This window comes from Carex rostrata, chromosome 12 (genome assembly GCF_964058835.1).
Source record: "Carex rostrata chromosome 12, lpCarRost1.2, whole genome shotgun sequence".
Lineage (NCBI taxonomy): Eukaryota > Viridiplantae > Streptophyta > Magnoliopsida > Poales > Cyperaceae > Carex > Carex rostrata.
In genome coordinates, this window is record NC_135929.1 from 11,916,323 (window position 1) to 11,937,862 (window position 21,540).

At 32.7% G+C, this 21,540-nt stretch overlaps 3 protein-coding genes across 4 annotated transcripts; all 3 read left to right on the forward strand.

Moving 5' to 3' along the window:
• The first annotated feature begins 3,697 nt into the window (after positions 1 to 3,697).
• On the forward strand, positions 3,698 to 6,943 carry LOC144563198 (Peroxidase superfamily protein). Its single transcript, XM_078312618.1, has 3 exons — positions 3,698 to 4,051; positions 4,133 to 4,333; positions 6,213 to 6,943. Exons 1-3 carry the CDS (start codon positions 3,770 to 3,772, stop codon positions 6,792 to 6,794), a joined length of 1,065 nt encoding a protein of 354 aa, XP_078168744.1. The 5' UTR covers positions 3,698 to 3,769; the 3' UTR covers positions 6,795 to 6,943.
• A 469-nt stretch (positions 6,944 to 7,412) lies between these two features.
• LOC144563664 (pentatricopeptide repeat-containing protein At4g18975, chloroplastic-like) lies at positions 7,413 to 13,322 on the forward strand. 2 transcript variants are annotated; one of them, XM_078313138.1, is made up of 8 exons: positions 7,413 to 7,699; positions 7,954 to 7,975; positions 8,087 to 8,185; positions 8,273 to 8,383; positions 8,735 to 8,878; positions 11,063 to 11,275; positions 12,544 to 12,739; positions 13,081 to 13,322. In XM_078313138.1, exons 1-8 carry the CDS (start codon positions 7,620 to 7,622, stop codon positions 13,179 to 13,181), a joined length of 966 nt encoding a protein of 321 aa, XP_078169264.1. In that variant the 5' UTR covers positions 7,413 to 7,619; the 3' UTR covers positions 13,182 to 13,322. The 2 variants fall into 2 exon arrangements, with proteins under 2 accessions (XP_078169264.1, XP_078169266.1); XM_078313140.1 differs by having other exon boundaries at positions 8,087 to 8,184; positions 8,332 to 8,383.
• Positions 13,323 to 17,150: 3,828 nt separating this feature from the next.
• Positions 17,151 to 21,299, forward strand: GLY3 (glyoxalase II 3). Its single transcript, XM_078312585.1, has 9 exons — positions 17,151 to 17,451; positions 17,800 to 17,928; positions 18,510 to 18,617; positions 19,712 to 19,846; positions 20,028 to 20,069; positions 20,163 to 20,222; positions 20,640 to 20,693; positions 20,792 to 20,816; positions 20,910 to 21,299. The coding sequence occupies exons 1-9, from the start codon at positions 17,209 to 17,211 to the stop codon at positions 20,993 to 20,995; spliced, it is 882 nt and encodes a 293-aa protein (XP_078168711.1). The 5' UTR covers positions 17,151 to 17,208; the 3' UTR covers positions 20,996 to 21,299.
• Positions 21,300 to 21,540: the final 241 nt, after the last annotated feature.

Sequence of the window (21,540 nt, forward strand, 5' to 3'; positions counted from 1 at the left end):
CCTAGAGTTTGTATGCACAAAAAAAAGCTGATCTACATATATTAAGAAATTATTCGATTCATACAAAATGTCTAAAAAAACCGAATCATTGCATCAAATCTTTCAAAAAAGTTGATAAGCAATTACCTTAATTACAACATATATTTTATAAAAAAAATTAACAAAAAAACATTCATTATAACTAAAAATGATTTTAATTAGTGTTTTGAAAGCGTGTTATAGCAGGGCAATAATGTTTTCAGATCTTAAAAACTATAGCGCTATATATCCATTTGTTTTCGAAGCTATAATGTTTTTTAAGTCTCTCCGGGATGACGCAATAATTACGGTTTAAAACTTGATGTTAATTAATAATATAATAATAATATAAATAATTTAGTTTAACAATAATATTTTTAATATACCTATCTGAACAAGCGGATTAATTAATCGTTCAAATTTTGAAAATTCAAAATTAATTGGAGACCAAAAAGGCAACAATTTTTTACCTCGCAAAGCACCTTATCACAGCACCTTATTATCTAACTTATTTATGTAATCATGAAAAAACAATTCAACATTTATATGCATTCAATTAAATTATCAATTTTAATTTCTATTTTAGAAGAATTTTAACTAAGTTTATACAATGCAATTAATATATCAGTTTAACAACTTGTAGATTTAATTTATAATTCTAAGGATTAATAAACCCTTGCTAGACAATTTAATAAAGTTTAGCGTGTCATACATTAGAGATGATACGGTAACAATTAACCGTTTCATAAAAAAATTAAAGGGACGTAATAACAGTCTCCCTACTAAAATTTTCCAGAAATCCTCCAACTATAATAACAAGTAGGGGTGTTCAAACGGTTTGGTTTAATCGGTTTTGAACCGAACCGAATTAGTTCGGTTTAAATGGTTCGGTTATTTCGGTTTATTGGATCGGTTCGGTTGGCTTTTCAAAACCGAATTATAACTTCGGTTCGGTTCGGTTTGAAAATTTTCAAAACCGAAAAAACCAAACCGACCGAACTTTCATATAATATGAATTTGATCGGAACCACCCTGGTTTATTTTTTAATACTCCGGTTTATTTCTTAATCAATTGTTTTAAATACTTGGTTTATTTCTAAATATCTTAGTTTATTTCTTAATACTCCAGTTTATTTCTTAATATACTTCGGTTTATTATAAATCAATTATTTTAAATAAAAAAATTAATATATTTCGGTTTGAACCGAACAAACCGAAATAAAACTTTGGTTCGGTTTGGTTCGGTTGCAATGCTAATTCAGTTCGGTTCAGTTCTATTTTTAAAACCGAATTATAACTTTGGTTTGCCAAGTTCGGTTCGGTTTCAACCGAACCGAACCGATGAACACCCCTAATAACAAGGAATCATATTCAAGAACGGTAATAACAAGGAATCATAATAGCAAGGAATAACAAGGAATAAATGAGGAATGCCATTTTGTGGCGGGAGTTGATAAGTACTTGGCAGGAAGCTCCATACAAGAACAGGAAAGAAGAATCTAAAATGCATCCATCTATAATTCTATACAATAAATTCACATGGGCTATAGTTATTGCCTCCTTAAAACATGGAAAAGCCCATAATACTATGCTGGGGTTTTCTTTCCTTTCCTTTTTATCTTTATATTTTCAATCTTCTGTAAAAAATTTATTACATCATAGAAACCTCAACATATGCCATGCTCCACATGCTCACACGTGGAAGCTCTAAATGCAAATGCACGCTGTAATATTATTATTATTTTTTAATTTAATCAGGGAAGGGTTGTGCATATTTTACCATTTCATAGTTGGGCTGCAAATCACAGAGTGGGCTTCATATTTATTTTATTGGGCTGGGCTCAACTAATTTTGTGAGGTATATTTTATAGGAGGTCATTCTAAATTATCATTACAAAATAATTAATTTGACATACTATAGTTGAGTGGGTTTATTAATTTCACCAATTAGTTTATATATTTTGCACTATTGAATTTGAATTGAAGAGAGTGATTCCAGTTCAAATAACAATGAAAAATCAGATAAAACAAAATTTGAGTCACCAAAAAGGGTACCAGAGAATAAAAACTTAATCCTTATTTTGTAGTATTTCAGATGTTACAAAATATTAACCAAGAAAGCAGAGATGATAAAATAAAGAGTGATGCTTCTATGGACATAAGGACCTATTTGTAAAATGAACATATTTTTATTTTCAAAGTTCAAACAGTCGATCTGAACCATTCATCTTGTTTTCCATATTAATATGTGCTTGGAGACCAAATTTTACATTTTCCTGAATTTTTTTACTATTTATTAAGATGGATACAAAAATTATCAAATTCAGACCATTGAATTTTGTACCCATCTTAATAAATAGTAAAAAAATTCAGAAAAATGTAAACTTTGGTCTACAAGCACATATTAATATGGAGAACAAAATGAACGGTTCGGATCGACTACTTGAACTTTGAAAATAAAAATATGTTCATTTTACAAATAGGTCCTTATGTCCATAGAAGCCTTTGCCTAAAATGAATATTGGAAAATGAGAATAAATTTGCAATTTGAGGAATTTATAAGGATCCCTATGTAAATAAATTTTGTCTTTTAGGTAAACATCAAAACTTGGCTTGTGAGCCATGAGCCCCATAAGAGCATGAAGGATGAGATCGAATCCTCTGCCCCTCTGGGGACAGGAAATTCCTGTCTCAGAATCACTGTTGGTGGACCCTCAGTTTAAAAATTAAAAGTGACCGACCCCACACGACAATAACTAAGAAGGGCAGGAAATTCCTACACCCCCGGAAGCAAGTGATCTCAGTTCCACGAAGGATGATGCCAATTTTAGCGCACAGCCACAAAATTAGAGGAAACCCATAAATTTGACCTAACTGACTTGAGCAGTTGGAGTACCAATCTCCTCTAAATTTCACTTGTAATGGAGATCTCCCTTCAATGGAGATTAATTTTTTGTTGGATTGTGTGTAATATCATATATTTTAAATGTGTTTGACTGTTTGTTTAGATAAGTACATCTCTATATGTGTACTTACCTATAGATTGAAATTTATTCATGACAACATCTTAGTTTGACATTTTTTTAAAATAAAATATTTAGTTTTAAATTATGACATTCGTTTTTCAAATCAGACTATCCTGTTTTTTTATGGACTTGTTGTATGCTTGCATATGATTATGTACCAATTTTCATACAATCCAACATGTTTTTAATATTGTTTAGTATTATTTATTTTTAAGAATTGCACATGCATCAACTTGAAAGAGAGACGAGAATTCGTACCACTGTACCAAGTCCGCAATTCATGCCTTTAATATTATAAATTTCAGTCACATTCATCCATCAAACTCTATAAAAAACGATTGATTTAACATAAAATAAAATTACTATAAAAATTGCTAAAATAAACAATCAACAGTCAATTAATTGACAATATACTAAAAACATTACATCTCAGTTTTAGTATATCGTTTATTGTTTATCTCATACTATTATTTTTTTTCCAGAGGGAATCTTTTAAATATATTACTGGTAGCTGTTGGTAGCTGCAGATTGAATTGTATGAACTGGAGAAGAGCAACAACAATTGTATTCTAGCTACTTCTCTGGTCACGGACTTTGGATTATCTGATTTCTCCAATTAATTTTTAGCCTGTCCATTCCAATATTTTTTTCTTATTTCTTTTGTCTTCTTCAAAACATGAATCCAAAACACAATCTCTCTTTCTTTAGTTTGGTTTAATTCTCCAATGGAAAACCACATCTCTAGTCTCTATCTCTTTCTAATTATTTCCTTCTTTTTCGTCTCTTCTCTTGTACCAGCATTACCAGCAGTACTGGTACATCCAAATAATAATAATGCCACTAGGAGAAGAGCACCAGTTCACCATGATTTATCACTGGATTTCTATTCCAAGACATGTCCTCAAATTGATCAGATCATTTCCTCTGTTACCACAACTCGGTACCGTGATTCACCCGCTGCTGGTGCCGCCACCATTCGCCTCTTCTTCCATGATTGCTTCGTCGAAGTATGTAATTTTTTTTAAAATAAATTGTATGAAATATTAATTAATTATTACAATTTGCGTGCATTTTCATAATGATTGTAGGGTTGTGATGCTTCGATATTGATCGCCCCGACACCAGGAAGCACGACGAAGGTGGAGAGAGAGATGGACGACAATAAAAACTTGGCAGCTGAGGCTTTCGAGACGGTGAACATGGCAAAAGTAGCGGTAGAGAACAAGTGTCCCGGAGTTGTTTCCTGTGCTGACATTCTCGCCGTTGCGGCTCGCGACTTTGTTCGTTTGGTACGTGTTCATCGATATATATATTCGCCTATAAATTAATTAATTGCCATTTTTATGTATAATTTATCAATATGAACATGAATTTATTATAGGTCAATTTTAGTTTTATTTTTTGTTTGGATAGCGTACAACAAATAACTTAACACACTGATATATTCATACATGACAGCACAATGGTATAATGTTTGAGCTTCAACTTAATTTTTTTTTATATGATATATACTATATACTGGCAAGAAAAATGTACCCAAAAAATTGGAAAAAAAAAAGTATATCTTTTTCCACTAAAAATAATGTTTTGGGACTGAGAGCATGACTAGGAAACAGAGTAAACTTTTTACTTTTAATCTTTTTCCCTTACAGTTGGTAAAGGTCTAAAGGTAACTCAACTTTTTGATATTTTTTTTTAATGCCTTGATGGGATGAAGAAAAAGATAAAATACTTTTGGTTTTGCAACCTGTTTTGTGGTTGTGGAGCACACGTGACTATCTTAAAGTGACAGTTAGTTAGGTTTACTTTTTTTTTTTATTGGCATGCATTTTTGTTTTTAAAAATATAAAAATATTTTTTTCAAAAAAAAAGAATATATTTTTTTATATATATAACCAGTACTGTTTGAACAAGGATTAAAGGAACCGAATCAATAATCAAATAACCTAAGGTAATATTATTGATATATTGTTTACTAATTATTTGTTTAGTGTTGTAATAGTTTCTAGAACAAATTACATCTTAGATTTCCAACTAATTAAAGGTTATATCTCTATCCTGGAATTGATAAGGTGAAAGAATATATAGATGCTTTATTTTATATTACATTGCATGTGTGTATTTACAAATTGTAGAGGAAGCACAGACAAACCTTAATACAAACAAAAGAAGCTCATTTGTCACCTAATAATAAGTCTAAATTAAGCAATGAAATACCAGCTTGTCTAATTAGCTGTTTTGTTTCTGAATGTGGTCCCTGTAATTTTCATTTTGCTTAAAAAATAATAAGCTATTTTAATAGAACACTAAATTTATTTATTGTTGCATCAGAATTTAAGCATCCCCTAATCCAAAGAAATTTGAAATATAACCATTTAAACTATAAATTTTGTTTTATCAGTAGTTTATTTTTGCCATCATTTTTGTTTTTTTGACACTAATTTACTTTATGTTTTCTAACACCTTGTATGGATGAAGTATAATAATAGAAGAAAATGGAATTGAAAAAAAAAAAGATTAACATATTTAATCTTTTCATGATTGGATGATTAATGAGGAGAAATAAATTTAATTTTTCTTTCTCTAGTATTTCTGTTTAATTCTATTAATTACAATTATACAAAATTAAACTTTTTTTTGTATACCCTTCACCTCGAACATAATTTTATCAACCAAACACAATTAAAGAGAATTTTTTTTATCCTCCCTTCCCTACTCTTTATCCAAACAAGGTGTAATGAAACCAGCTCTAATAAAACCAAGAAAAGTCAATCCCAATCACAGATTCCTGTCCCCTTGTCACATTTCAGATTTATTGTACAAAACAATTATTTGCCAGAAGATTCGTCTCTCCCTCTGTTCTTTTGTTGACTCTGGTTTAGCTGTCAAATGTTCCTAGTTAATTATACAAGGTTTCTGAGGTTTTGTCAAAAAAAAAATAATAAAGTGATGATTTCCAAAGTAAAATTTTAACTTTTAAAAATTAAACAGATTTTTTTCCCTTATCATTATATATGGATGAAAAATAATAGTAATTTATTATCAAGGGGAGAAAACTATTTCTATTACAATTTAACTGAAAAGCCCAAAAACCTGTTATTTAGTTATTTTCCTTGCAATATATTAATTCCAACATATAAGGCCTTTTATGACCCAAAAAAATTGCAGGCTGGAGGCCCGTATTATGCGGTTAAAAAAGGCCGAAAGGATAGCAAGGTGTCGCTAGCCGGCAAGGTCCGGCCCAACCTACCGCGCACCAATTCCACCGTCGACCAACTCCTACGGCTATTTTCCTCCAAAGGCCTAACTGCAACCGACATGGTCGCATTGTCCGGTGCCCACACCATTGGGTACTCACACTGCGATCAATTTGCAAGTCGATTGTATGATTTTCATGGCACCAAGCGCCCTGATCCTGCGATGGACGCACGTTTGCTCAAGGCATTGCGCATGTCATGCCCGCAATTTGGCGGGAATGTGGATGTGGTTGCACCGTGTGATGTCAAGACACCGTTCGACTTTGATCACGCGTATTATGGGAATTTGGAGAGTAATTTGGGCGTGTTGGCGACAGACCAGGCGTTGTTTTTGGACCCACGCACCCGACCGATCGTGCAGGAAATGGGGCGGGATAAGGCGAGGTTCTTCGACGCATTTAGCACCGGAATGGAGAAAATGGGGACTATCAGAATTAAGAAAGGAAAGAGGGGGGAGATTAGAAAGGATTGTAGCAAGCACCTTAGTTCTTGATTTATTTATTTTTATTTCCTTTTTGGGATCTTTTCCTCCAACCTTTTTTTTTTTCTGAGATATGTTTTGTAAATGGTTTGTCTTGTTTAGATTCTTTCTCATTGTTCATTTTATTTGATTTTTTATGAGTTCATTTCACACTTTTACAAGTTGAGGCTTTGAATTTATAGCACGCATTGTTACATATTGTAATATTATCTAGATTTTGCTTATCTAAAAACAATCATTTTAAATTAAAAAATACTAAAAAATAGATATACAAACTTATTCCTTGTGTAAAGAATGCACATTATGAATAATAAAATGCATTTGGTAAAGTACACATCGAATCTAAAATACTGACTACTACTTGCCATTATTAGGTCTATTTTTTTATCCTATGAGATTTTCTTATTGTAAATTAAATTTAGTTCAAACAAAAATGATATATTATTCAAATTAATCAACAAACACCTATTTTGGCTTAATGTTTTAAATTGGGTACATGTTTCTTAAATGAGTACGGCCATGGTACTATTCAAAGCGCGATTGGTCCGTATTATGTATTTGTATCTTCGTTTTTAAAGTTCAAATAGGTCAATCTGAATCTTCAAGTGAAAATTTACTTGCAAACTAAATCGCAACCCGACCCTCCTCTTTCTCTCTCACGCGATCCGCTCTCTCTCTCTCTCTCTCTCTCAGGCGATTAAACCTAAATCGCGCCCCTCCTCTCCCTCTCCTCTCATCTCTCGGGGTCAATGTCGCACCGCCAGACCATCTCCAGCGAGTCCTCTCTCCTCTCTCGATGTATCGTGTAATAGTGTTGTCTTCTCTCTCTCTCTCTCGATGTATCGTGTAATAGGTACTCTACGGAGATCATATGCTTGTCACCTGATATCTAAAGGAGATAATTTGGGATGCTTCTGGTTAGTGTTTTCTTTGTTGTGTGTAATTTGATTTACTTATTACATTTGGTGTTTGCTAATTTTACAATTGGCGAAGTACTGATCCGAACTGGTGCTGGTTACTTCATCACAGGAAAAATTATCTTTCATTTCAGGAAATAAGAATTACTGTTCTCCGTATTAGAAAGGAGCTATTTGCTCATGAGTGTCAAACCATATAAAATGTGTATAAAAATTTAATCTTGTTACCGTTTCTTTGTTTTTTATTCTTGCAGGAGTTTGACTGAAAGGATAAAGGTATTTCCTTGTAGACATACCAAGCATCTAATCTGTTAGATACTTAGATCAGTGGTTGCTGGAATTCTATTTTTTTTTTCCCTTGACCTATTGTTGTTTGTTCTTTGCCAGATAGGAGCAGGGTATTACAGTAATTATGCACCTAATCATAGCAATGTAAACAAAGATTTAGGAGACAAACAATTTGGATTCACAAACAAGGGCTTAAAGGTTGGATATGTGAAACTATTCTCCTGTTTTTTTTCTTTTTATTTCTCCAGATTATTTTCTAGGCTAATATGACATGGATATTCATAGAGGTATGATGGGACAAATAATCAAGAGCAAAGAAGAGAGAGTGGAATGTTAACTAAACCGGTTGGAAGGAAAATCTCAGCAGCTGAAAAGAGAAAATTTCTTATCAACACGGTACATAAAATTGCACTGGATATCTTTTATGCTTCCACTTGCTGCAGATTTTATATCAGGTAGTCGTCCAGTACTGACCTGTGTGACCTTATTATCAGTCTTGTACTGTCTGGTACAGTTTTATTTTCTTCTTCTTCCATGTGTGTAAATCAGATTAAATTGTGGGTTCATGTAGGCTAGATATTTGGTTTTATTGCTACCTATTTGTTCCCATGTGGCAGTCTGATTGAAATTTTCAAACAAACAATCAATCATTGGTCTCAACATGATGTAAGTGTCATATAATATACTTTATGAAAAAAAAAAATTTAGTCTTTTATTCATTTTATTTGTTGTTTGCAATTTTGTCAGCTATTTGACCTAAAGGACTCGAAGCAATCTGTTTATGGAACCCTAGATGCATGGGTTGCCATGGAGCCAACTTTTCCTTTGGCCTCACTAAGACAAGCCCTTGTTGTTCTTCAAAAGCATGAACAATGGCATCGGATTGTTCAGGTACTATTTTCATGGCCTCATAGATTATTGGTACCAGTTATGAATCAATTCTCACATCTCTGGTACCTGATTTTGACCTGTATGGAACTTGGGTTTTGAGGATTGGGTGACAATCCTAGGCATGGGATTATTTTGGTTTCAGGTTTTTCAGGTTACGGTTGCTTGAATGCAAATTCCAAATTATCATGGTTAGTACCAGTCAGATATTCATTTTGTGACCTGACTGGTACCTGGTATTATATTCACCGATAAGTTGTAAAAAATGTTCTCATAGTGTTTGTTTATGGTTTCTAGGCATTGTCATTGCTGCCACCAGTCATGAATTCAATTATAGATTTACCTAAGACTTGGTTAAAGCCTTTATATTGAAGACACTTCGTGTAAGACATTAAAAAAAAAAGTGAGGCTATTGTAATATGCATATTACAAAGGGAAAATTTCTGGTGTACCCATCCAAAATTTCAAAATAGCCAATATCCCCATAAATACATCATAATATCCAATATGTGTATGCAAACTTAACTTCTTTTCTTCTATCCCCTTTTATTTATTTTATTTTCTATTTAATTATATTAAAAATTGAATTGACAATTATGTCCCTTCCATTTCAATCCTCCTCTCTCTTCTATTTAGCTATTTTTCATTCTTCGTCCAAGATGTTAAGCTTTCTCAAGGATCGATTTCCAAGCACCAAAAATCAAGAAAAGGAATGTCATGTTCTTACAGCCAATTAGATCAATCAAGAAGTAAAACACAAACTGAAAGCACAAATCAAACAAATTTCTATTAAACTGGATAAAAGATACAATAAAATGGCAAGCCAAATTTGAGAGAGAAAATACAATTGGGTTCAAAATTCATTAAAATTGACCTAACTCATTATTTTTGTTTATATTGGCGATGCTTATCAAACAAGAATCTCTTTCATAAAAAATAAATAAAGAAAAACAAGAATCTCAGCCTCCATCATCTCTAGTTTGGTGTTGCCCGTTCTGTCCAGTACTGACAAAATGGGGACCAAGCTTCAGCGACACTTCTCTTCAATGAACCCAGTCAGGCAGGGATTTAAGTGAGGGGCCCAGTTGCGGCTCAAACTATTTAAGCTGCACAGTTCTCTGACTTGCTTGAGCGCTCCTCCTCCAATTTGAGTGTTGAGTTTTCAAAATCAAATCTATTATCCACAATTCACGTTGGGTTCGTGACAAGGAATTTCAGATAAAAATGAAGAATAAGTTGTGAACTAGCGAATCATTTATGAGGTGATTTCCACAGAATCTGAGAAGAATGAAGTTGTGAACTGGCGAATCATCTACTCGTCCTTATTTTTGTGTATCTTTATTAGTTCGCATTTTAATTTTCTTCCATTCAAGTAGAGAAAACTGGAGTTATAGGTCCATGGAGGAGGGGCCCAGAAAGGAAGGTAAAATAAAAACTGAGAAAACTAATATACTGAACGAAGCTTGACATCCTAGACAAAGAAGGCAGCTAAATAGAAGAGAGAGGAGGATTGAAATAGAAGGGATATAATTGTCAATTCAATTTTTAAAATAATTAAATTAAAAATAAAATAAATGAAAGGGCAAGAAAGAAAGGAAGTTAAGTTTGTATGGGTATATTGGATATTATGATGTATTCATGGGGATATTGGCTATTTTAAAAGTTTGAATGGTACACCAGAAATTTTCCCTATTACAAAATGGCCTGCTCTATGGACTCATATCTCCGTTTTTCAAGTCAAAATAGTCGATCCAACTGTTCAACATTTTCTCCATATGTAAATGTACTTGAAAACCAAAATTTACACTTGTTAGAATTTTTTTTACTATTTTTAGATAGGAAGAAAATCATTTGATTTGAAAAATCTGGACCATCCAAAAGCAGTGATTTTCTACCTATCTAAAAAAATTCTGAAAAATGTAAATTTTGCCTACAAGTACATTTTCATGTGGACATCATGTTTAACGGTTTGGATCAACTGTTTGAAATTTGAAAATAGAAATATGGATCCATAGTACGGATCGATCCGTAATATGCATATTACCATAACCTCACTCAAAAAAAAAAAGTTTTGTTGGGTGGATGTGAGGTGTACCTTTTTTTTATGGGTGTGCATAATAGATGATATTTCGTATTAAGAATGAAATTTCCACAAAAGGCATCAAATTGTCTGTACAATTTTCATAGGTACTAAAATGGATACTGAGCAAAGGTCAAGGGAATACAATGGGAACATACAAGCTGCTAATAACAGCACTAGAGAAAGACAATAGAGCAGAAGAGGCTCATAAAATTTGGAAGAGTAAAATTGGCCACGATCTGCATTCTGTGTCGTGGGATTTTTGCGACCTTATGTTGTCAATTTATTACCGCAACAACATGCTAGATCGACTAGTAAAGGTACCTTATATTTTCTTTTAGAGTGAGGATACCTACTATGGATCAATATCTCCGTTTTTGAAGTTCAAACGATCGATCTGAACCGTTCAACATGATCTCCATATGAAAATGTTTTTGTAGATCAAATTTTACATTTATTAGAATTTTTTTACTATTTTTTTAGATAGGTAGAAAATAATTTGATCTAAAGATCTAGACCGTTCAAAAATAGTGATATTCTACCTATCTAAAAAAATATATATAAAATTTAGTCTGTTGTACATTTTCATATCGAGTTCATGTTCAACGGTTTAGATTGGACTATTTAGAATTTGAAAAAGAAGATATTGATCCATATTACGGACTAATATGCACTATGCATAGTACCATAGCCTCATTCTTTCTTTCGTGGTCTATCTTTCTTTTTAGTTCGGTGTGTTTTCTCTTCCATCTGCTTTTCCTTAAAGCCTATTAGGGTTTACATTTTTGTGAGAAACTTGTAAAGTCCCGTGTTACCAGTGAAATAAAATGCAGTCTATGTGGCCGCATATGCGTATTTGGTTGTAATCTGCATAGAAATATGTATGCGGTCAATATATGCGGTTTCTCATATGCGGCCGCACATTCGACTGCATATTCAGCTGTATATTACTACCACATATTCAGTCGCATATTATTACCACATATTTAACCGCATATTACCGCATACTTATTTGTATGATACTGAATATTACCGTATATTACCGCATATTGCTGCATACTTGTTTATATATATATTAATTCTCATTTTAAAATCCGCATATGCGGTCACATACTGCATATGCGGTATGCGGTGACCTTTCACATACCGCATAGAAACTGCATGTAATAACATTGCGTGTCACTGAGAAATTGCACTAGGAAAAAGATCTGGAATTTTATTAGTTAGAAAGGTACTTAAACCTTTGACACTGGTGGTTTTTCTTATTTGAATTGGCATAGATGATGCATAGCAAGAGCAAAAAATAACAACACGTATCATTTTTAAACTAAAGGTTCAAAAAAATTGCATTTAATTGATAGTCCCCATGTAAACTATGGCACACCGCTCTCATCACCTATGAGGAGCAAATTTTATACAAGTCGAGTCTTAGTACTTCTCAAAAGGACTCATTTTTGTTAATTTAAGAGGATTTTATTAAAATAGTTCTTTTACAAAGTCCAAGTAATAACTTTTTATGCGCAAAGAAGATCTGGAATTAGCCTTTTTATTCTTTTTTCCCAACTTTTTATTCTGTTATTTTACATAGCTGTTTAGACATATTGAATCATATGGCCGAAAGCCGCCTAGAAAAAGTATTGTACGGAAAGTTGCAGATGCATATGAGGTGCTTGGCCTCTCAGAAGAAAAGGATAAACTATTGAAGGAGTATAGCTATCTATTTGACAAGTCATCAGATGAGAATAAAAGGAGATATAAGCATTCTAAGAAGACTAACAAAGAAGGTTACCTTGTTACTTGAATACAAATATATTTTTTTATCCCTTTCTCATTTTTGCGTGATGGCTTCTTTAGCTTGTTTTGAATTTTGACTTTAGCTGTGTAATTCTGCATGCATGTCCCTGGTGTATGTTTGTTTCTTACCTTTTTTATTTTTTAATTGATTGTCAATGGCAGAAAGTGCGTCTACTTTTTTTTTATTTTGTATCTGCCATCATTGATTTTAATCTATGGTGTTTTAGTAAGCCCCACAAAAAAAAAAAAAAAAAATTCCAGTACAAAGGAATAACATTATATGAGAAAAATTGTACTATGAATCTATGATGGTGTTGTTTCTTCTTTTCAGATAAGAAAGAAAACAGCAAAGTAAAATCGTTGAATAGTATGGCTGTTGATTCTGGACCTTCAGATGATCAAACTCAAAAGCAATGTTCTCAAAACTCCTAGCTGTTTTTTTTTTTTTTTTTGTCAATCCTACCATCTAAAGTGTTAGTATAATTTTGTCAAGGTCAGGAAAATGATTACTTTGTTCTGTAATGTTTTAGATGTTTTTTTTATTTAAAGTTAATATATAAATTACTTATTCCTCGCGAACATTTAAAAGTGTTATTGTTCTTTTCTTTTGGAATGGAACTGGTATAGTGATTGCTATAGGATTGATGAACACAACGTGAGAAATTTCTATTCTTTTGGAATTTAGTTGGTACCAGTAACTCGTACAAAAATATGGATAAATAAAATAAAAGTACTCTTTATGTCAACATGAATATAAAGTAAAACAAAAAGGAGGGAGAGAACTGAGAAGTCTAACATATTGAAATAACGGACAAAACCTCTATCAAGCAAAATTGCGATGCTAGCCTAGAACTAGAAGGCTTTATTAAGAAGCCTAGAACTAATTAATTTACTGTCATGAATTCAGTTTTGACGTTTTAATTAATTCAGATGTTCAGAAATAAAGAAAAAAAAACATCTTTCGAAATTAATTGCTTTAATAATTATATGTTCGCGTATTAGATTATTTTAAAATATAAACTTCGATTTTGATAGTTTAATTATTAGAAATGACTCTGTAATTAATCAAAAATATATATATAATGTCAATTGTTACTGGGTCTATCTTACCATAAAAACTTATATATATATGCTTTCACAGTTGCTCTAATAATAATTTGTGCATGTTTTCTATATTATTTGGATAATAATTGTTTCTTAGAATTTAACGAAAACATCTGATATGCATGTAATTTTCTTTAAATGCATTACTATTTTTTGTTTGTTGGTTCCAAAGACACTTAGAGGAGGTGAATAGAGCATTTTTAAACCTTTTAATCTAAGTTATAAGTTCTCCTAGTGTGTCTTAGAGCTATTCTCGGCGGAAACTCGAATAACTTGGTTCTAAACTAAAAACAATAAATAATAAAATAAAGAGTAGAGTTTAGAGGCACTTGACATAAGAGTTGTTTACGGAGTTCGGCACTAACGCCTACGTCTCTGAGACCCGCGACCTTCAAGATGGCGTGTCTTTCTTTACCTAATAAGAAAGGAGTACAAGGTAGAACCGATGAGCCCTTACATTCTTCTGGGAAGTCACACGGCCCGAGCACAGAATCTGCTCACGAGCACTAAAGCCTCAAAGATAACAAAGTGGGCAACTAAGGCTCAAAGGTAACAAAGTGAGCAACTAAGGCTCAATGGTGAGTGGTTGATTTCGCAGGATCACTCTAAGAGTTGTTGTATTGATTGAATAAGCTTGAGATTGATTATGATTATTGAAGTTTAAGTGCACAAGCAACAACGGCTTTCTCTAGATCTAGGAATTCAAAATATTAAAGTTGGGGGCGGCTAGAGTTCTTGTCCAAATCTTGGAATAGAGAGCTGATAAAAACGAGGTAAGTTGCTCCGACCGTTGCAACGGTTCATGGACCGTTACAACAGTAGGTCAATTTGCACAGGTTTGGACTGAGGGAACCATAGCGGTGGATTTTATGTATAACGGTCAAGGACTGTTGCAACGGTTCCCTCAACGGAAATCCCCTGGAATGCTGACCCTCAAGTGACAGTTCTGATCGATTTAAACCATCACAGACTGGCTAAGGATTTATTTATTCCATTGCAACGGTTCCTGGACCATTGCAACGGTAGACCTCACATAGTTCATTCTCAAACTTATTTTACCAATTTTACATATTAAATATCATAATCTTAAGATGATGCTTTTGTCGTCCAATGTCTTGTACTGCATAACTACACCCTTGATGTTGTATAGCAGTTTATTAATTCATCATTGATGTGTAATTATTGAATCTTCTGTTGCCATAAACCTGCACAATATCTTAAGAAGAAAAACTGTAAAATGCAATTTATATATGTTTTGCAAATCTAATCAAACATACAAATAGATTACGGCACAAGCCAACATTGTTCGCATAAATATTGATATATTATTTTGAAATTGCTCTAGCAATTATTTGTTGAAGCATTAGATAATATTTGAAATATAACAATCATTTTTATGATTTGATCAGCAGAAATGGCTCCATAAATAATCCAAAATATCTATCACGCCTGCAATTGTTGTAAATGATATATTGCAGCTGCTTATTTTTCATAAAGAAAACTGATATATGCTTTCGAAATTACTCTAATAATAATTTATGCAGGTTTTTGACGATTTATGTGTGCAGAATTAAACAAAACTATCTAATATGCATGCAATTTGCTATTGATCAATTATTATTTCTCATGTTGCATTATAATTCATGTATTCTTTCGAAATTGCTCAAATATTTTTTTTGTCGACAAACAAAATAACATTTGAAGTATAACTGTCAACTTTGATTATTTAATCACTTTTAATGTCTAAAAATGAATCAAAAATATATATTACGCATGCAAATTGCTACAAGTGCTACATTACAGTTGCGTAAAAATTAGTTTATGCCTTCAAAATTGCTCTAATATTAAATTTTTTTCATGTTTATATATTGTTTGAAGCATAAATGTCTGTTTTTGGTGAGTTAATCACTTTAAATGTGTCCTAAAATAAAAATAAAAATATCTTATATGCATGTAATTTTCTATAAATGCATTATAGATTTTATTTCCGTAAAAAATGATGTATTCGATCAAAACTGCTCTATGTTTACATGTGTGCATGTGTTGAGTAATATTTCAAGTATTGCTGTCAATTATCGACAAATGAAACATTTGTAACAAAGGAAAAAATTGGTGGAAGAGAAAAAAAAAAAAATGGCGCTATGCAAAGGTAACTAACGAGCTGCTAATAATGGAACTAGATAAAATAAAATTGGTCACAATCTGCTTCTGTAGTTCTGCATTTGAGAAATTTGTACAAGTTCCCTGTTTTCTTGGGAAATTGCTTTTTAATAGTAAATTATTACTTTATAAATTTAAAATTATTTTAATAGAAAAGTTGAGTAAATATGTGATTTTAAAATTTAAAAGGATGAGTATGATATTATGAGTTTTAGATGTGAATACGTAATTTCAAGATTTTTGAGGGGTATACATAAAATCCGCCCTTTAAAATTTGTAAAGGGCCCGGCCTACGTACTGATCGGGTAAAGATTTTAAGAGAGTAGTTTTTACTTCATGCAGAGCACTAACCATTTGCAGCCGATTTTTTTATTAATATCCTAAATAATAAAGATAATATCAAATTTGCCCTCGAATTTTTTTTTTTCAAATATGTCATATCCGTCCAAACGTGAGGCTGCCAGGTTTTTCTACCAGACCGCCCCCCGCGTTGAGGCGGACAACTTTTTTTTTTTGACCAAATCACCCAGAGGCGAGGCGGTCAGTAAATTTTTTTTAGAGAGATCTCAATATTTTCCTCTAAAAATGAGAAATGAAGATTATATCAATTTTTAATAAAAATTATTTGTTAACTTTTAATATATCAATATTTTATATATCTACTTTTAATGAAGATTATTTGTTAAATTTCGAGTGCCACGTATTAGATCAACTATAAAAGAAAATGACTTAATATGTACGGAACTATAATAACAAAGGAATTAAATTTTAACAATAATAAATAAAAAATATAACATATCAAATTATTTATTTGAATAAAAAAATATTTAAACATTTAACATATATATGAAAGTAACTCTTTTGTCCCATCTCATAAGCCGCACCATATACAAAGGCATAGCCATAAATTAAAATATGAGAAGTCAAATTGAATGAAAGAAGATATCATAATATTAATAGAGAGAGCAAGGTAATTACTCCATTAGATACCACCAGAATAAAAGACAGGAGCACATACAACTAATGATTTCAATTCTATGGGCAGCCGCAGCACTGTTTTGATTCTATGGGCCGTGCGCTGCATGAAGACAAAACTACTCTGTTAAAATATTTACCCGTACTGATCTTCGTGTTTTTTTTATAAACTATTTTTTTTACTTTCTCCTTCTGAGTTCTGATCAAATTTCTTCTTCAAATGCTCAATTTTCGACTACTTCTCCGTTCCTCTCTTTCGCATTTTCACGTTGGCCTCAAAAGAACCTCCTCCATTTCCTTCTCTCCCCTCCTCTCAACAAACCGTAGTAGAGTGATATACAGAGCAATGGCCACCGCTACTGGCGATTCCAAGAGGTTTTTGTTCAGGCAATTGTTCGAGAAGGAATCTAGTACCTACACTTATCTATTGGCAGATCTTGCTCACCCTGAAAAACCCGCTGTGGTGAGATTCCTTACAATGTTCTTATTCTGTTTTGTGTTTAATTGGGGCAATTCGCATCCCCTGAGATATCTCAAATTTTGAATTGATCTGTGAAAAATCTGAACCATTCAAATCCTTTCTGCACGAATATTATAGCAACAGTAATACTGAATTAAATATGCCTGGCTTTAGATAAATTGAAAATTTTCAGTTACCTCAGAGGATGTGTGTGTGTGTGTGTCTTACTGGTAAGTTTATTTCAGTTGTCTTCATTTGAAATGCTTATTTGGTTGTTGCAAAAGCATGTTAGTAATGTTAGTTTAGTGTAATTTCACTGTACCTTTGTGTCTTCTAATTGTTGTACAATAGTTGATAGACCCAGTTGATAGAACTGTTGAGAGAGACATGACACTTGTTAAAGAGTTGGGATTGAAGCTCATCTATGCCATGAACACTCATGTGCATGCTGATCATGTCACTGGTACAGGCATCATAAAGGTTACCATCTCTCTCTCTCGGTAAAATTTTACCTATTTTTTTATGAAACTGCAATCAATCTGGTGAATTTTTGAAATTTTGAAGAACAATTGATTCCAAAAAAATCAAAATATTGAAGAACAAAAATATAGAAACGGCGCCAGTGGGATAATGGTTTGCAATTTTGGCCGTTGGCCCCAAATGTTATAATTAAATCATGTTTTCAGTATCCTCTCCTGCTGGTTTTTGAATGCACAGCTAACTGTAAACTAGGCTAATTTGAGTTGATTGCCACAATTGAACCTTCATTAAGCCTTAATTGCAATGATGAGCATAATTAGGTTACAAAATGAAGCTAACTTGATGGAGAGCATAATTGGGTTACAAGATTTTTCAATAATTTTAAATTGGTTCTTTCTTAGAATTTCCAGTTTATTGGCCTTGAAAAACATGAAAGATATAAATGTATAACTCTGCAAATGAGATATTCTATAAAGCTTGAAGAAGTTTCTTTTCATTTTCTTTTTTGACCTAATCCTTCTGTTGTTGTTTTTTTTTTTTTTGGATATATATCTTACTAATAAAAATGAAACTATTTCCAGCAAAAGGTACCTGGTGCGAAGTCTTTAATTTCTAAAGCTAGCAATGCAAAGGCCGATCATTTTGTAGAGCATGGGGACAAAGTGTATTTTGGTGATCTTTTTCTTGAGGTAAGTTTGTCAATAATTTTAAGGATAATGTATAACCCTGCAGTATGAGAATACCTGGTGCCCCGAAAGAAAGTAAACATCACTTTTGAGTTCACATCCGCTGCCATAGTTTGTAACGGCACCCGGTGCCATTGAGTATCTGACAGGTGGGCCGTAAAAGTCCCCTCTAAAGAGCCACACCGTGAGTCCCGCATGTCAGTGACCAATGCCACCAGTGTCATTACCAACTGTTACAGCAGATTGGGACTCATCCGTTTTAATCTCCCCTCTTTGAATTTTCCTCTAGATGCTCAAATTCACCTATTTTTGTCATGATTATGAACAGTGAAACTATCGAAATGGAGGCATTTTCAATCATCTTTTTCAGTAGTTGAAAGTAGGGGTACAAATATATATATATATATATATATATATATATATAGAGGTTGGCTAAGATCAAAGTGATAGTTCCTGAGCTTTGGTGCTACCAATTCGTTTTTCAATTTTCAAAGTTCGAAACGTCGATCCGAACCGTTCAAGTCAATCTCTATATTAAAATATGCTTGGAGACCAAATTTTACATTCTTCTGAATTTTTTTACTATTTATTAAGCCACTTTGAAAATCGCTGATCCAACGGTGGCTTCTGATTTTACTATTTTGTTAAGCCACCGTTGAATCAGCGATTTTCAAAGTGGCTTAATAAATAGTAAAAAAATTCAGAAAAATGTAAAATTTGGTCTCCAAGCATATTTTAATATAGAAATTGACTTCAACGGTTCGGATCGACGTTTTGAACTTTGAAAATTGAAAAACGAATTGGTAGCACCAAAGCTCAGGAACTACCACTTTGATCTTAGCCAACCTCTATATATATATATATGGAATATATATATATTTTTCATATTTTAAAGAGACATATACAGTATTGCTTCTGATTTTATGGGTTTGCATGGTTCTCTTAGAACCTGCAGTTCTAAAAAAAAAATACTGTGTGTTACTGGTCTTCCTTTTTTTGGTTAAGGGTTGTTATTATTTTGAAGCAACTTTGGATTGTGATGTATGTCATATATTCAAAAAATCCATATTATCGGTAGAAGTTTAAATTCCATACAGGTGCGTGCTACGCCAGGGCATACAGCAGGATGTCTAACCTATGTGACAGGAGATGGACCTGATCAACCAAACCCTAGGATTGCTTTCACCGGTGATGCACTACTAATTCGTGGTTGTGGTAGAACCGATTTCCAGGTTATCTCTTTTTCTCTTTTATTATTATTTTTTTTTTCTCATGTCTCTTGAAACTCTACCTAAACAAGCATTGCCTTAAGACGAAATTGACATCTTAGATTTTGTTAACATAGTAAATTACCAGTTTACCACTTTGATCTGAATTTATCTTGATATTTTTTTTAACTTATTTCCTTTACAGGGAGGAAGTGCTGAGCAGTTATATAATTCAGTGCATTCACAGGCAAGTTGATAATAAATCCCAAGCAATGCTCTATTGAAAGTACAAAGCTGTGTTTTGCCAATTAATTATTGTATAACTTTTGGTGTAAAACAGATATTGAGCTTGCCCAAGGATACTCTACTCTATCCTGCTCATGACTACAAGGGTTTCTCGGTACATAAAGTCTTTAGTACTTGGTGCTTTACTTTCTTTTAACTTCAGCTTAAGTTGTTTACATGAGATGTATACTACCACTTTGTGGCTAGTAGGAAGGACTATTCTCTATTTCTATCCATGCACAAATTCCAACTTCAGCATGTATACCATCTTTATCCCTGCTATCTTCTCTGATTTCAATTGGTGGAACCCATAAAATATTTTATTACATTATAATATTAGCATTTGCCATTTTCGATTGCACATCTCTTTTTTAATAGGTCTTGTAATTGCCGCATCCGCTTGTAGGACCTATTTTAGCAAGATTGCCACATCAGCCATTGTGATTGATTTGCAATTGAGATGTACATGCTCTAAGCCTGAGCATTTCCTCGACTTTCTTGCTTTAAAAACAATATTTATCACTCTTTTTAGGTCACTACTGTAGGAGAGGAGTTGCTTTATAATCCTAGGTTGACAAAGGATAAGGTAAATTATATCAAAATTCTATCCTCTGTTGATTTTTATGGTATCTTAAGTCAGGATTTTTGTTGTTGCTTTTTCACTGTTGCCAATTTCTTCTGTAGGATACATTCAAGAACATCATGGCAAGTAAGTACTTTAGCTGCTATATATTTTCTAGTTCAAGTTGTTTTTAAGAAAAAATTACAACTGTTTTTTGTTTCGATCTTTATCTGTTCACAGATTTGAACTTAGCTTATCCAAAGATGATAGATGTGGCAGTGCCAGCAAATATGGTTTGTGGATTGCAAGATGTGCCCAAGATATGAACAGCAAAGAAAACAACCATCGAGAAGTGATTGCATATTAAGAAACGATGAATAAATTTGACTGGTATGTAAAGAAGGCCATGCGGTCGGACCAGTATGTGTGCCCCTCTTCTTCATTGTAAATTCCTTTTCAGGACCTTTTTTTCCTTCTGAGAAATAAGCAGCACTGCGTTGGTTGGTGTTTTGTTTTAGTAATGGTTATATTATATCTTGTTAAGTGTGTTGATTATTTTAGGAAACCAGCTTTAAAATTGTGTTGATTGTTTTAGTCAAGTCTTTGTATTGCAAAATCTAAGCACACAAATTGTTGCAACAAAATTGTGTTAACGTGTGGAATTGAGCCAGGGAGGAGAGCTTCTCACGCATGTATGGCTGCTGATGGGTCACATGGGCATTGGAGAACAGTACTGTATCAAAGCTGGACATACTGTTGCCACCGAAATTTTTATTAATAGAAAAATAAATAAATAAATAAATATCGACAATGGAGAAGGAAATGACATAAATTTGACATCTAGAAAAAATGTGATAGATTATAACGTTCA